At 36.0% G+C, this 16,214-nt stretch overlaps 1 protein-coding gene and 1 long non-coding RNA gene across 2 annotated transcripts in view; one reads left to right on the top strand and one right to left on the bottom strand.

The window, feature by feature from the left end:
- Window positions 1–14,638, bottom strand: LOC127563984 (uncharacterized). The gene is made up of 3 exons (XR_007954163.1): window positions 14,550–14,638; window positions 13,101–13,181; window positions 1–541 (listed from the first exon to the last, which is right to left on the bottom strand). It is a non-coding gene; the product is annotated as an uncharacterized LOC127563984 (long non-coding RNA).
- SLC2A13 (solute carrier family 2 member 13) overlaps window positions 13,930–16,214 on the top strand; it is a 141,902-nt gene continuing 139,617 nt past the window's right edge. The window contains exon 1 of the mRNA XM_052000189.1: window positions 13,930–14,934. Within this exon, the coding sequence (XP_051856149.1) occupies window positions 14,358–14,934 (577 nt within the window). The 5' untranslated portion in view covers window positions 13,930–14,357. The remainder of the gene's footprint in view (window positions 14,935–16,214) is intronic.

Genomic DNA, 16,214 nt, shown 5'->3' with positions numbered 1-16,214 from the left:
ATTTTTTATGATCTTTTAAAATTTTGAATTATAAAAGCCTGTGTTAGATAATAAAAACTTGTACTTCATCTCCCTTCTAACAAAGATCTGCATCTATTAGCAGATGTTTTAATACAGTAGAAATAAATTAGGATACTTTATTACCATGATTTCAAATCAGAGGTTGTTATTGTTGTTGTTGTTATCCAATCATATCAGCTTCTTCGTTACCTCATAGATCATAGCATTTCAGGCCCTTCTGTCCTTCACTGTCTCTTGAAGTCAGTCCAAGTTCATGTTCATTGTTTCCATGATACTATCTAGCCATCTCATCCTCTGCCATTCCTTTTTCTTTTTGCCATCAATCTCTTTCAACATCAGAATCTTTTCTAGTGAGTCTAATCTCATTACGTGGCCAAAATATTTAAGCTTAAGTTTCAATTTTTGATCTTCCAGTGAATAGCATAAATTAATTTCCTTAAGTATTAACTGATTTGAATTCCTTCCTTCTCCAGTACCATAATTTGAATTGTAGTTCAATTCTCACAGTCACACATTGCTCCTGAAAAAAAAAAAAAACACAGCCAAAAACCACAGCTTTGATTATATGACAAGGTTATATCTCTACTCTTAAGCATGCTGTTTAGATTTGCCATACCTTTCCTTCCAAAGAGCAAGAATTTTTTTAAATTTCATGGTTATAGATAGTATCTACAGTGATCTTTGACCCACATAAAATATAACACTGCTTCCATTTCCCCTCTTATTTGCCAGGAAATGATAGAACCTGTTTCCAAGATCCTTTTTGATGCTAAGCTTTCAAGTCGTCTCTTACACTTGCCTCTCTCGTTCTCATCAAGAGGCTACTTAAATCTTCTTTTTCTGCAGTCAGAGTGATATTGTATAAATATTTGAGATTGTTGATATTTCTCCCAGCACTTTTAACTTCAGCTTTTGATTCGTCTAGGCTGATATTTTGCTTGATGAACTTTGCATACAAACTGAATAAACTAAGGTAACAATATATAGCCTTGTTGTATATTATACATATATAGATATCTATATCTGTATATATATCTATATATCTATATATATATATGTTCCGTGCCTTTTTCAATCTTAAATCAATCAAATTCTAACTACCATTGTGATCTTGGGAAAGTCTACTTTGAAGTGTTAATTTCATCTGTAAATGACCCTAAAAGTCCTGTTTAAAACTCAGTCTAAATGAGCATATGACTCTATGTGGCTGAAAGTTTTTCCTAAGTTTAAATCTATGGTTCTATGATCTCTTTTTTTTTCTTTTACTTCTCTACATCAAAACTTTTACATTTAAACCATTTTAAATTAAATTTTGATTGAATAAGTAGCTTTCTGTATTTCTTGGAGAATAGATTCCTAGTTATTTTAGATCTTTTATTTCTGAGTTGCCTAAATCATTAAAGTTCTAGGATTTTTTTTTAATGTTTAACACCTGTTATAATAATTTGTCTGAAGCCTAGGATGTTAATGTAATGTCTCATATAGCGCATTTTGTCCCTCCTCTTCAGCTCTAGAGAGCTTATCTTAAACAAAAATTTTGAGTTCAGTCATCATCACTTGGAACCTATAGGAAAATGTAAGTAAAGGTTAGATTCTCTGCCTAAATTTACATTTGTATTTATTTCTCATTAATTTACATTTATCTGTCTCTAAAATATTTACATTTTATCTGTCTCTCATTATTTCTTCTTGTCTCTTTGTGGTTGAAGCAAAACACAGTTTGCTAGAAATGTTTGGGTAACAACATAGCAAATTATTGTGGACAGAGAGGGATTAGGAAGGAAAGCTGGGGGAAAAGTAAATCTCTTTACAAGACTTCCTACAGCCTGAATCTTGTTTCAATATTCTTGTAGAATTGATGGCTATCCTCAAATCTCTCTTTTCTATCAAAACCTAAGCTTATCTTTTTTTCTAATAGAACTTATACAAATAAAAGTCCATGCGTATTCTAATTTCTCAAACCAAGATTCCCAGAATTCCTGTCTCTGGTTCTGAAATAGTTCCTTCCTTTTTTCTACCAATTCTTTAGGGTTGGATCAAGTATTTCAGTGATTGATTGAAGATGATGCAGGACTCTGTTTTTTCTGTTCACTCTGTTTTTTACTGATTTATTCAAATGCTAGATATAGAAATACAAATCTTCCTGCATACCTAAGGAAGGATAATGATGGAGTCCTACCCTTACATTCTCCCCCAGTTTTAATATTTTCTGTGCTCAGTAAATCTACTGAAATGTTTGGCAAAACCCACAGTTCTCAAATCTTAGATTTGAGATGTAATGACTTGATGTTCTACATTTTTCTTTTTGAATGCCCATAGGGAAAAAAAAATTGTACTACACAATTCAAATCCAGTAATTAACAATCTTCTTTCTCCAAAAATATTTAAAGTAATATTGTAGACAGAGTAGTGGGAGAGGGGACAGTGAGGAGAAACTACTTCTCTCAAATTCTGATCCTCATGATAGCCTCTTCTTTTTTTGAGTTGAGAAGAAACACATTTCTCAGGGCTTAAGTTACTTAGCTTCCCACTCACCCCCTTACAAGCAGCCAGATCTAGTTATGTAACCTTTGCTGTTTACATTCAAATAATAATAGCATTAGTAGTCTGTAGAAAAAAGCAAGATTCATTTGTTAACAATAATAATCAACAAACTATACAGTCTATGCAGTACATGCATGATGTTAATACAGAGTAAATAAATGTTTAAGAGAAAAAAATAAAATAGGAGCAAACAACATTGAACAGATACATTAATACATGTAATTATATACAAAGTATGCATTCATGGTTAAGTGATGACATTGTTATCTGATTACATATGTAACCATCCCCTCAGTTTTCTTAGAGAAATGCATTAATCTGGTAATGAATTAAATAATCCTTGTTCTTCTATGATCTGAGGATTTATATTCCTCCATGACAATGCTAGCTAGTTGATGATATTAGCTGATAGTTTAGAAAGGCAGGACAGTAGTCCTGAGCTTATAGAATATTCAGACCACCTAACAATGTTATTAGTTCATGAGACACAGTATGAAAAGTCATTATTTGAAATGTCTATTTCTAAGCCACTGTCTGGATCAGGCAGACTTTGTAAAACTGGCAAACAATCTTTGGTTTAGAGATGATCAAGATGAATATCCATTCATCTCAATTTACTTGATAGGGGGCACAATTTACTCACCTATTGTTAGATTATTTGTGCAGGATTACTACTAATCTCTGGGACTATATTGTAAGTGTCCCAATGACTCCGCTTCTAAATACTGAATGACTTTCTATGGGGCTACATATAAGTTCTCATTTAAGATAAATATTGGTCTCTTTGAAGTGTATGGGAGATATTGGAGAGATTCTCTGAAACATTCATTATTGGAGAATCCAAAAACATTAGGAAAAACTGGCATTTTCTATTATTTTAAACTCTAACTCTATAGTAATCTGTTTCTTTTCCCAGTGTGTTTCCTTAAAAGTAAAATAAGTTCCTTTTGAGATGATTTTTGCAATGTTTTATTAATTTTTAATTTGCTGATTTCCTAAACATTTATATACTGCCACTTGCTATATTACTGAACCTTGTATAGATATTAGAAAATATGAGAAGTATGGACTTTGCACCCCCAAAATATTGGTGGCCAGCTATTTGCCCAGCATGTACTATATGGGTCATAAATATTCATATTTTTTCCTAAGCAAACGAGAGTGTTCATTTTATTTCTAAAATGGTCCCAGGCAGCTTGAATGACATTCCTTTAGACAAAGATCATCTACAATAGGTATCTCTGTTTTCTGTCTTCCTAACTTATTAAAACCCAGCTTCTAACTCCATAATTCATCTGATAGTGCTCTCTTCACAGTTACTTAGCTTCCTTCTGGTCTACTTTGTCTAGTAATCTTATTAGTATCTATAAGCTTAATTTTGCTATTGATTTTCAAATCTACTCTGCCACATCCTAACCTCTTTGCTGACTTCTAGTCTCATATTTCCAACGTCCTTTCAGATCTCTTGAGCTGGATCTCCAGTACACAAACTCGACATATCCATTGTCTTCTTTCTAAATCTTCCTCCTTCTTCTACTTTCTATATTAGTATAGAAGGCATTATTCTCCTCCCAATCTCTCAGGCTCGCAGTCTAAGTGTCATCCTTAAAATCTTACTCTCTTTTATCCCCATATCAATCTGTTGCTAAAGCAAAAAAGATTTCATCTTTGCAACATCTCTCAAAATATTCTTTTTTCTTCTCTGACACTGCCATCCACTGGTGCTGGCCCTCATCGCCTCATTCCTGGGCTATGACAATAGTCATAGTCTTTGTTTTACTGGTTGCTGACTGGTCTTTGTTTTACAAGTCTTTTCCCACTTTGTAACTCGGACTCTCCTGCCTTTCCAGGCTTCATATACGTTACTCTCTTGCCATGTATTCTTTGATCAGTAATATTGATCTCATTGCTTCATGAACAAGATATCCCTAAACAGAATCTCCTTTTGGTGGCAATATTTGCATCAACATGAGTCAAGGAAAGTCTAGACTCATTCTATATAGAGCCTAGCTAAGAGAATACACTATGACTAAGAAGAACATTGAAGAAGTTAAACAAGACCCAGAAAATAGGCTTCTATCTAGAAAACAGGTGCTTTGAATTTTTTTTTTTTTTTTTGTCACATGTGCTCTAAGCTTGAATGCTCTTTTTCCTGGATTCTGTAGGTATTTTAAGGAAAGCGGAACACAAAGTTTTAGGGGAATGTTGTGTGCCAACTATTCTTTATCATCTTAGAAAATGCTCCTTTCTACTTACTTAAGGCCTTCTGAGCAAATTATTTCTAACCCATAGTGTGGGCAGGAAGCATAGTGTGGGCATTTCAGCTAGAAGTAATGGCATTAGCAAATTACCCCTGATTCCACCTCAGGGATACTTTTAGAATTATTAAGGGGAGATATAGCCAGACTAACTCTGAAAACACAACTAATCAGGAGAAATGAAAGTTAGGATATGTCTTATAGTTTTCAAGGGCTACAAATGCTTCTTAGAGCAGATAGATTACTTTGCCTTTGTATGGAGTCTTCAGAATTAGAAAGTGGAGTGCTAAACCTGAATGTAAGTAGAAAGAAGTAAATTCCTTCTCCTCATTTTAAACTCCAATTTCTGCTATCTTCATGTATTTTGCGGGGCTTTCAGAGAAAAGATTTATTCTGTGTAGGGCAGAGATGAGAACAATGAATGGGAAATGCAAAGAGATGAATTTAAGCTTGCTAGACTTTCTTTTTTAAAATTTTTATATATTTTATTTTATTTTATAATAACTTTATATTGACAGAATCCATGCCAGGGTAATTTTTTTACAACATTATCCCTTGCACTCGCTTCTGTTCCGATTTTTCCCCTCCCTCCCTCCACCCCCTCCCCTAGATGGCAAGCAGTTCTATATATGTTAGATATGTTCTTGCTAGACTTTCTAACAATTAGTGTTATCAAAAAATGGAATTGGCTACTTTATAGCAGAACTAATCTCCTTAAAAGAAAAAAAAAATGAATGACCTCTTGTCAGATAGAGTACATTTTTGTTCAGGATTGGTTTAAACTACATGGTCACTAAATTCCCATCCTATTCAAGATATGTGAAGAGGTTGAATTAAATCACCTCTCATAAATTCTAGCATGACCAAAATAAATATACTATTGAAATGAAAAGAACCTCAGAAGTCATAGATCATAGACTAAGAGCTAGAAAAGAGCTTCAAAGATGATATAATTCAATTTCTTCATTTTATAAATGAAAATTATAAGATATAAAGAGGTTAAGTAAGAAAACATGTATTCTCAGAACCAAATTAATCCCTAAATTGTTTTTTTAATAATGAATATTAATAAAACAGAATTTTTAAGAAGTCTATAAACCAAGATAGAAACATATTGGTAAATCTCTTCTAAAGAGTTTCCTTTAAAATGAACTTATATCAAAGATATAAATCTCCAATTTATCCTTGATATGTATTGTTTATTCAAAGTTTTTGTTTGTGGTTGTTTGTTTTTTTGCATATTGTCTCCCCCAGGAGACCGAATTCTTAGAGATCTTAGAGAACAGTGACTTTTAATTGCTTTTCTTTGTATTGCCAGTGCTTAGCATAGTGCCTGGCATTTAATAGGTACTTAAATATTTGTAGATTTAACCTGACTTTCTCTGTAGATCCAATTATTTCATTTCCTTTCTTCCACTTTCTTCTTTCTACTGCTTAATTTAATAGGTTTAAACACCTATAGATAGCCTATAGGTTTAATCATCCGGTTGGGGAAGAGAAGGGAGGAATAGGCATTTGTATAGTTCCTACTATAAACCAAATACTGTACCAAGTGCTTTACAAATATTATTTCATTTGAACCTCACTACAATCCTGCCTGGCAGGTACTATTATTATCTTTATTTTTCCATTGAGGAAACAGAGGCAAACAAAGCTTAACTTACTGCCTAGACTCATAGCCAGCAAATATCTGAGGCTGGATTTTGAACACATATTTTCCTGTCTCCAGGTAGCTTCTCCTATTGAAGGATACTTACACACACACACACACACACACACACCTGGAAATTTTGAATATGTCTTCTTGGGGGAAAAGTATTGACTAAATGTTATACGTTTTTTAGTTACCCAAGGAAGTGGAGATATTCTATCCCTCAATTCTGACTCTTACAATATAGTAATGTTACTCCTTGTATGAAGATGTATAATTTTATGATCTGCAAATGAAAACTTAGTTCTAAAACGCCATACTCCCTTCCCAATAACTAACCCCATTTCCTTTTCAATATATCATTTTATTCTGAGCATTTATGTGACCTTAGCGAAATGGAATTGTCTCCTTTCAGAATCTCAGAATGAAAGACATATATGCTAAGATGTTGCATACAGCATCTGAACTCCTAGTTTAGAGTCAATATTTAAATAAATAATACTTAAAAACAATTGGCTAATGCATACTAAAATAAATAAATAAATGTCTGCTGCAAGCTGCAAACTCACTGCTTTACTAGGTTTCAGAAATCTCTCATATGAAGGTTTAATCTGGACCTAAGAATACTAGGATATATACACTTTGTGCCTTCCTTTGACCAGTCCAAAGGATGCATTACCACAGGTTGTTTAATGCATTCTTTTAGAACGGGCCATCTTCAATCATTGCAATGGCATGAGAGCTTAGAAAGTGGTGTATCTATTATAATCTGGCATGCTGGTGCTTTCCTATTCTCAGTGTTGGCCTGGTCACTAGCATGATCTTGTGACCCCAGATATATCATGGAGAAGAGTAACAGGATTCAGCAACCAGCCCAAGAATGGAGCTATACATGTCTCTACATGCTATTCACTCTGCTTGTCTTTCTTCTGCTCTTGTTTTATGTCATTTCCCCTTTGACTCCTCAAATTCAAAGACCCTACTTTTTTCCTGAAACAGAGAGTAGGAGACACAGCAAAATATGGGGCATCAGTGAAAATTTAGCTTCTCCCCTGCACCCCCACATCCTCTCTGTGCTATTTTATCCTAGCATTTTATGATTTTTTTCCTTTGTAAAAGAAAGTAAAAAAGGAAAGACTTAGTCTTACCTTGTATAGATCAAAGAATTCTATTAGATAATGACAGGAATAATATCAAATAATATTGCATATCACCTGCCACTATTCTTAATAATCATAATAACGTCTGAATTCTAGTAATAATGCTGCACTCCTCCTCACAGATGTTTACTCTAGATTTGAGCTGAACCACACCTTAAGTCCCCACTCTGGTATCTTACCTTGTAAAAAGATCTCTCTTGAGCTAGGTCTTAGTTCCTAATATCTCTATTCTATTTGTTGAGATCCGTGACAAGTTTACATGATGAAGAATATGAAGATGAACCAGAATGAGTGAAAATTCCAGCCCAGATTCCAAAAAGTGACTAGGGTCTCATAATCAGGCCTTGCTACCTCATGTTACTTCTTCCTTTTCTCCTAAAAGTATGGAAGCCTTTCCTATGAATCTCCTGTTGGAACATCCCTCAGGATAGCAGGTTTACTACCATTTTTCCAAATTAAATATACTTTATTCCTCCACTTACAGATTTGATTTAATTTAGGACTTGATACGACCTAAAAAGTAATGGGTCATCTCTTACCTCTTTCACAAAATGTTTGGTGCCCTGAATTGAAGTTGAGTAGTGCCTTTTTATCCCTGCTATCATCAACATTCCTTCCCTTTGCTTTTTTAAGCTCTTTTGAGAACACATATCACTGAGGTCTTTCCAAAGCCTACATTTTGGTGAAGGCCCAGATCAGTCATTCTTCATTCTCTACCCTCTCTCTGTTCACCTTGTCCATCCTTAAAAATGTTTTGCTTCTGACTACTATCTCCCCTAATCCTCCCTCTTTTTTTCAGACACTTCCTTATTTTATTCCTCCCCCTTCTGACTGTCTTGTAGGGTAAGATAGATTTCTATAATTAAACTGAATATATGTGTGTTATTCCTTCTTTGAGCCACAGTAAGGTTCAAGCATACTTTCCCACCTCTCCCATCTTGCCCTCCACTATAAAAGCTCTTTCATGCCTCTTTTATGTGAAATAATTTATCACATTATACCTTCCTCTTTCCATTTCTCCCAGTGCATTCCTCTTTTTCATAATATATTTTATTATTTTAGATATCATCCCATCATGTTCCACTCATTCCCATGCCTTCTGTCTATGTATACTACTTCTAACTACCCTCATAATGAGAAAGTTTTCAGAAGTTACAAGTATGATCAACTGTAATGAATCTCTTATGATTTTTCTTTCTTGTTTATCTTTTTATTTTTCTCTTTAGTATTTGAAAGTCAGATTTTCTATTCAGTTCTAGACTTTTCATCAGGAATGCTTGAAAGTCTCTTATTTCATTAAATATCCATTCCCTCCCTCTTGAAGAATTATGGTTAGGTATGTGATTTCTGGTTGGAATCCTAACTCCTTTCCCTTGCAGAATATCAACTAACCTGAAAAATAGATCCAGGAGTAATAATTTTAAAATTACTGATTACCTGAAAGCCACAATTAAAAAAAAACCCAACCTAGATATAATCTTTCAAGAAATTATCAAGGATATTCTAGAACTACACTATAAAATAAAAATGGAAAGAATCCACTGATCATCTCCTGAAAGAGATCCTAAAATGAAAACTACCAGGAATATTATATAGTCAAATTCCAGAACTCCTAGTCAAGGAGAAAATATTGCAAACATCTATAAAGAAACAATTCAAGTATAGTGGAGCCACAGTCAGGATAACACAAGATTTAGCAATTTCTGCAGTAAAGGATCAGAGGGCTTGGAATATGATATTCCTAGAATTACAACCAAGAAAAATTTACTTAGCAAAAATAAGTTTAATCCTTCATTACTAGTCAATGAAATAGAGGACTTCCAAACATTAATGATGAAAAGAACAGAGTTGAATAGAAAATTTGATTTTCAAATATAGGAGGTAATCAGGAAAGGTTAATCATAAAGGACTCAATGACGCTTACAACTCATAAGAACTTTCTCATTATTATGGCAGTTAAAAGGAGTATATATAGACAGAGGGCAGAGACGTGAATTGACTATGAAAGGATAATATCTTTAAAAATCAAATTAAGGGGTGATAGAGGAATGTACTAGGAGAGAGGGAATGAAAGAAATGGAATGATATAAATTATCTGCCATAAAAGAGGCTAAAAAAAAAGAAGCTTTTACAGTGGAGGGGATGAGGTGAAGGGGAGTGAGTGAACTTTACTCTCATTAGAACTAGTTCAAAGAGAAAATAGCATGCATGAATATAAAAATCTATTTTATCCCACAGGAAAGTAGTAGGGAAAGGAGAATTGAGAAGGGGGAAGGTGTTAGAAGAGAGGGCATACTGGGTGAGGGTAGTCAGAAGCAAAATACTTTTGAGGAGGGACAGGGAAAAAAGAAGAGAGAGAATAGAATAAATGGGGGGAATACATTTAGTAATAGTAATTGTGAAAAGAATTTTGAACTAAGTTTCTCTGATGAAGGCTTGCTTCCTTTCTCAAATATATAGAGAACTAAGTCAAATTTGTAAAAAATAAGAATCATTCCCCAATTGATAATCAAAAAGATATGAACTATGCCCAAAGTCCATAAAATCATGCATATGTTTGATTTAATATACCATCACTAGGAATGAATCCCAAAAGAGATGAAAAAAAAAGGTAAAGGACCTATATGTACAAAAAATATTTATAGCAGCTCTTTTCTCAGGGCAAAGAATTGGAAATAGAGAGGATGCCCATCAATTGGTGAATGGTTGAATAAATTGTGGTATGTGATTATGATGGAATATTACTGTTCTATATGAAATGATGAGCAGGATGCTCTCAGAAAAACCTGAAAAATCCTCCATGAACTCAAGTAAAGTGAAATGTGCTATGTACCAAGATGTGGATGATTAGTGGTGAATGACTTTGCTATTCTCAGCAATATAATGATCCAAGACTACCCTGAAGGATTTAAGATGAAAAATGCTATCCATACCCAGAAAAAAAAAAACTAATTATGTCTGGATACAACTGAAGCATATTTTAAAAAACTTTTTTCTTGAGGGTTTTTTATTTTGATAGGGGGAATCTGTTTTGCTTTTCCACAAAACGACTTTTATGGAAATGTTTTGCATAACTTCTCATGTGTCTTCTCAGTTGAGGGAAAGGAAGAAAGAAGGAGAAAATTTAGAACCCAAAGTTTTAAAAACAAATGTAAAATTGTTTTACATGTAATTGGAGAAAATAAAAATTAAAAAAAAAAGAAAAATGGTGTCTAGGCCCTTTATTATTTGGTCATGGCTTTCAGATATTTCAATAATTCTTAAATTATCTCTTCTGGATATATTTTCCACATAAGTTGTTTTTCCAATGAGCTATTTCATATTGTTTCTTTATTTTGTTTCATTGTTTCTTGATGTCTCATAAAGTCATTAATTTCCACTTGACCAATTCTAAGTTTTAAGGCATTATTTTTTTCAGTGAGCATTTGTACCTCTCTTTCCATTTGACTAATTTTACTTTTTAAGGAATGCCTTTAATCAGTGAATTTTTTTTTACTTCCTTTCCTATTTGACCAATTATGCTTTTTAAGGAGCTTTTATGCCTTTTTTACTATTTGCCTTGTTCTGGTTTTTTTAAGCTATCATCATCATCATTATTATTATTATTTTAGTATTTTTGTGTGTGCCTCTTTTACCCAACTGTTGACTCTTTTTTCATAATTTTCTCATATCACTTTCATTTCTCTTTTTTTCTCTTATTTGAATTCAAAAATTCTTTTTGAGTGCTTCTAAGCCTTCTTTTTGGATCTGAGAACAATTCACATTTTTCTTTGAGGCTTTGGATATAGCAGTTTTGACTTTGTTGTCTTTTTCTGGGTTTGTTTTGATCTTTCCTGTTATCATAGTAATCTTCTTTGGTCAGCTTCTTTTAGTGCTGTTGCTCATCTTCCAGCCTATTTCTTGATTTTTAACATTAAATTCTGATTGCTGAAACTGTTGCTATTTCTCTTGCCAACCTCCTAAATTTTTTTAGACTAGAAAATATCTTAGTTTTACCTTTTGTTGGTTCTGCTGCTCTAAAATTTAATTTGAAGCATTATTTTAAAGTAATTTAGAGGAGAATGTTGGAGAAATCAGCTGTGTTGCTGCCTTTACTTCATCAGACATAGTCATTTTTCATTTTTACTTATCTTATTGTTGCTCAGCTTGGAGAATATGCTAGCTTCAGTGAATGACTTGCTTGGCCCACCAACAGCAGATTTAGACTGGCAGCCAAGAAACCATTTCATGAAATCAAGGGAGCAACTCAGTCATCAATTATGTTACATCCAGAAAGGAACTCAGTAGTTAAAAGAATGATTATAGCTACCACTTTTAATTTGAATGCATTCTCCTCAGAGACAAAAGTAGTAGACAGGAAATTATACTCCAGTATAGAGGGGATTTTTTAATATATCTATTCTCTTACATTTTCTCAGTAAATATATTTTTCTAAAAACTAATTGATTGTAGAGGGCTGAAAACTCTGAAAAGGTATACTTGAATCAGACAGCAGAGCACTTAAGGCTAATTACCTATTCAAAGTGAGATAATGGTTCTATAAGCATATACTTAGATGATATGGAAATGTGATGGCTCTCCTCACCATTGATGCTTGCTGAATGTGTGGTAGTGAAGTAATTGTAGGCAAGGATTGGAGGGCTGAGGGAGAGAGGTCAGGAGATGAGAAGGAGAGAGGCTGGAGAGTCCGGACTCTAGAATCCAGGATACTTTGGCAAGCCAAGTTGCAGGTTGCCTGCCTCCTTCACTTCTCCCCCTAAAGACCAAGGACTCTGACTGATCCTGAGGCCTTCCAGAGAGTTAGTCTGGACTTTACAATTGATGTTAATGGCTTTTCAACAATATCAAGAAGCTTCCAACTGATTAACATTGAGGAAATACTAACTGGCACTGTCAAATGATCTTAGAGCAGCAGTCACTTGGGGTTGATATTGATAAATATACCAGAATAGATGCTTGAGATGATAACATTAAAAGCACCTAATCACCCCTCAAGAATTCATCTAAAAACTTGAGGAGATAAAGCTATTTATGGTCAGGAGAATTGATCAGCTAGTATACACATAGGCTAGAGTAAGTTCAAAGTTACTTTATGCACAAAAAGCCAATCAAAAAAGAAAACAAAAAAACCTGTACGTAGTGAAAAGGGAACAAATCATCCAGAATAGAAGTTCACATTTTCACATACAATAATTTGTTCATTGTTTTTGTATATTGAAAGGTTAATGTATGGGAGACCAATCAGATAGTAGAATAGAAAGAAATGATACAGTCTAGCTCTCTAAATGTTTAGTACAAAACCTGGTATATAGTAAATATATAATAAATACTGACTGACAGATTCTCCACTATGACTAACAATCTCAAATGAACACATTTGTCATTAGCATGTGAAGGAGAAATTGAAATAAGAGATTCCATAGGTTCTTACCAAGAGTGCTCTAAGATGGTCTAAAAAGAACTTACCATTCAGAAAAAGGAGTTTTTAGGGGATTAGTGCTCTTCCAGAATGAGAAGGCTACAAGGTCAGGAAGAATGCATATGCACCTAAATGAAGGAATGAAAGGAAATATTAACAGAACATCTTTGCTGTGCTCTGAATCAAGACAAGGCCCTACTGTTACACTTCATCATGTATTTCCAAAAGCAGGTTCACCATACACTCACAAAAGTCTGCAAGAAACAGCACGTTTCTAGGATTGTACCCGCATTGGCCAGTTTCCTCCACCTCAATTTGTATAATTCACAGTAAATTACCCAAATTACGCAGCTAATTCATCTTTTAAAAAGGGATATTAACACTTAGCTTAGCAAAAATAAAAACAAAACCTATCAGCATTTTTCCTTAGACCCTTTCCACACTAGGATACCTGGCCAAGTAGATGAGGGGGAGATTTGAAGTTTTCTTCTACCTGATTATGAACAATGTAACTAGAATTTCTTTTGGAAACTTGCTCCATTTAATTACAACGAGGCCCTAAGATTGTACCAAAAAACAATCCCCAATTCCAAATCAAAGTCTGGTTATCCCCAAAGGGCTCATGTTAGTAATACTTGAGAAGAGCTGAGCACAGAGAAGTTCCCTTTGATCCAGCAGCCCAACAAGCTATCGCTAATTTCCCAGAGGGATTGAACGTCAATATAAAGTACATCTAAATCTCCAGGGGCAACTCCAGCATCCCCACGACTTGCCCTACCTAACAGGAGCTGGGGGCTCCCAGTAAGAAGGCAGCTTTTAAGCCAAGGCAGAAGAGCTCAAACATTCCCAACTACTGCCACTGCCACATGTGACCAGTGGGGCTCCGCCTCCCGTTTCAGTCCAGCTGCGCCAGATTCCTAGCTTGGAGGGAGTCTTTTTCTAGGAGTGCGAGAACAGCTCAGATTCCAGCCTCTCTTGTATTCTAGCCCTGCGGCTTCAGTAGGACCTTAGCTGGCAGCATCTTCTAGCTTAAGTGTCAGTGAAGCTGCAGTAGGAAAAGAGAAGAAAAAGGAAGGCAGGAGCAGCATCAAGTACCTCGAGCTCCCGCTGAGCTCCTGGAACGGGAAGGAAAAGGAGGGAAGGAGCAGCAGCAGCAGCCCCCCAGCAGCAGCAGCAACAGGAGCAGCAGCAGCAGCAGCAGCAGCCGCTGAGGCCCCGCTTTGCCCAAGGCTCCTCAACCTGCTGTACCTACCTGGCTCGGAAGGTCCTTTTTCTCTCTCCCAGGGGAAGGCGAAGGCTCCCCTATGAGCCGCAAGGGAAACGAGAATGTGGAGTACACCCTGCGGAGCCTGAGCAGCCTCATGGGCGAGAGGCGGAGGAAGCAACAGGATCCAGACTCGGCCAGCGTCTCTGGGGAACAGAGCCTCATCGCTGCCACCGAGTCATTCTGCAGCCTGCAGGGGAGTGGTGGCCCCGGCCCTGGCTCCGGCACCTACCTGGGCAGCAGCGGGGATCTGGAGCGGGCTGCGCGTCGGCAATTCCAGCAGGATGAGACCCCTTCCTTCGTCTACGTAGTGTCGGTCTTCTCAGCCCTGGGAGGCTTCCTGTTTGGCTATGACACGGGAGTGGTGTCGGGGGCTATGCTGCTGCTGAAGCGGCAGCTCAGCCTGGATACGCTGTGGCAGGAATTGCTGGTGTCTGGAACCGTGGGGGCGGCTGCCCTCTCGGCGCTGGCCGGCGGGGCCCTGAACGGCGTATTTGGCCGCCGCGCCGCCATCCTGCTGGCCAGTGCACTCTTCACTGCTGGCTCCGTGGTGCTGTCAGTGGCGCAGAATAAGGAAACGTTGTTGACGGGCCGAGTTATCTTGGGACTGGGGATCGGTAAGTTAAGTAGTGGAGAAACTCCTCTTAACAAGCACCATCTAAGCCCCTCTGTTAAACATTTGTCCCTTCTATTTCTCCTGCCTCTCCATCTTAGCTCATCCCATTGATATTGGGCTACCTTTATCTTTCAGGTCTTCTCCACAACATCATGAGTGTTAATCAAGCCCTCAGCTCAGCCTGGATCTTCCTGTCAGGCCTGTCTCTTGTATCTCTTTTAGTAAGCTTGCCTGATTTCCAGGCTTCTTTCATAATCAGACCTATTTTCGTGTTTCTGTCTCATACCTTCCTTTCCCTTGATCCTTATACTTTTCTTGAACCATTTCCTGAAGTCTCTAGCCTGGCCTATTTCCACTGGACTAGTTTACCTGGTTTTCTAAACAGCTTTTCTGGTTCTAAATTATTTTCCCTGTCTTAACTTCCCCTTCTTCATTTTTTAGTTGCTTTTCCTATTTTCTGTTTTCACCTTTCATCTTTCTGCCCACATTCATACTTTCTTTTTTTTTCCATAAAGGACATGTTTTCTCCTTAAATTTATGTAAGGCAGACTTTCTATATCAATAAAGAGAATATTTTCACATTGATCTATGTAGTTCAGCCGTTACTAAGATAAGGGGCATCCTCTCAGTATTCAATTCTTTGCCATGTCCAGAAAGAAAAGAAAAGAAAACTATGTTATTTTTGTACATCTGTATTTGTTTCCTTCCTTATTCTATCTTTCCTCTAATTGCCCTTTCTCTTCTATCCTTTCCTTCCAATTTCCCTGTTGAGTATTTTATATACTCTGTGGTTTTTGTGTGTATGTATTTTTTCTTTCTTTGACAACCAGTTCAGAGAGTGTGAGGTTAAAGTGTCAGCTATTGCCCTTACTTCCTCCTTCTTGTTTGTATAGATGTCTATCCACCCTGATTATGTGAAATAATTTTCCTTAACTTTCCTCTTATTTACCCTACCTAAGGCCTAACAGAACCACTCCTAGGTTTTCTGTCTAATTAGACCCTTTCTGTGACCCCTAATGATGGGTAGGATTCAGAGGAGACACATGTATCATATCCCCTTATTAGAGTGTATACAGTGGATTCTTATTTAGTCCCTTATAATTATTCACTCATGCCTACCTTTTTGTTTCTCTTGATTCTTGTGTTGGCATTTCAGAGTTTTTATGTAGCTTTTGTCTTTTTATCAGAAATACTTCAAAGTTTCCTATTTCATTAAAGGTCTATTTTTTTCCACTATAGTTTTGTTGGATAGATTGTTCTTGGCTACAAGCCTATATCTTT

Source organism: Antechinus flavipes, chromosome 5 (assembly GCF_016432865.1).
Source record: "Antechinus flavipes isolate AdamAnt ecotype Samford, QLD, Australia chromosome 5, AdamAnt_v2, whole genome shotgun sequence".
NCBI classification, from domain to species: Eukaryota; Metazoa; Chordata; class Mammalia; order Dasyuromorphia; family Dasyuridae; genus Antechinus; species Antechinus flavipes.
Note: the sequence above shows the minus strand (reverse complement) of the source record. Positions and strands in the feature narration are given on the sequence as shown.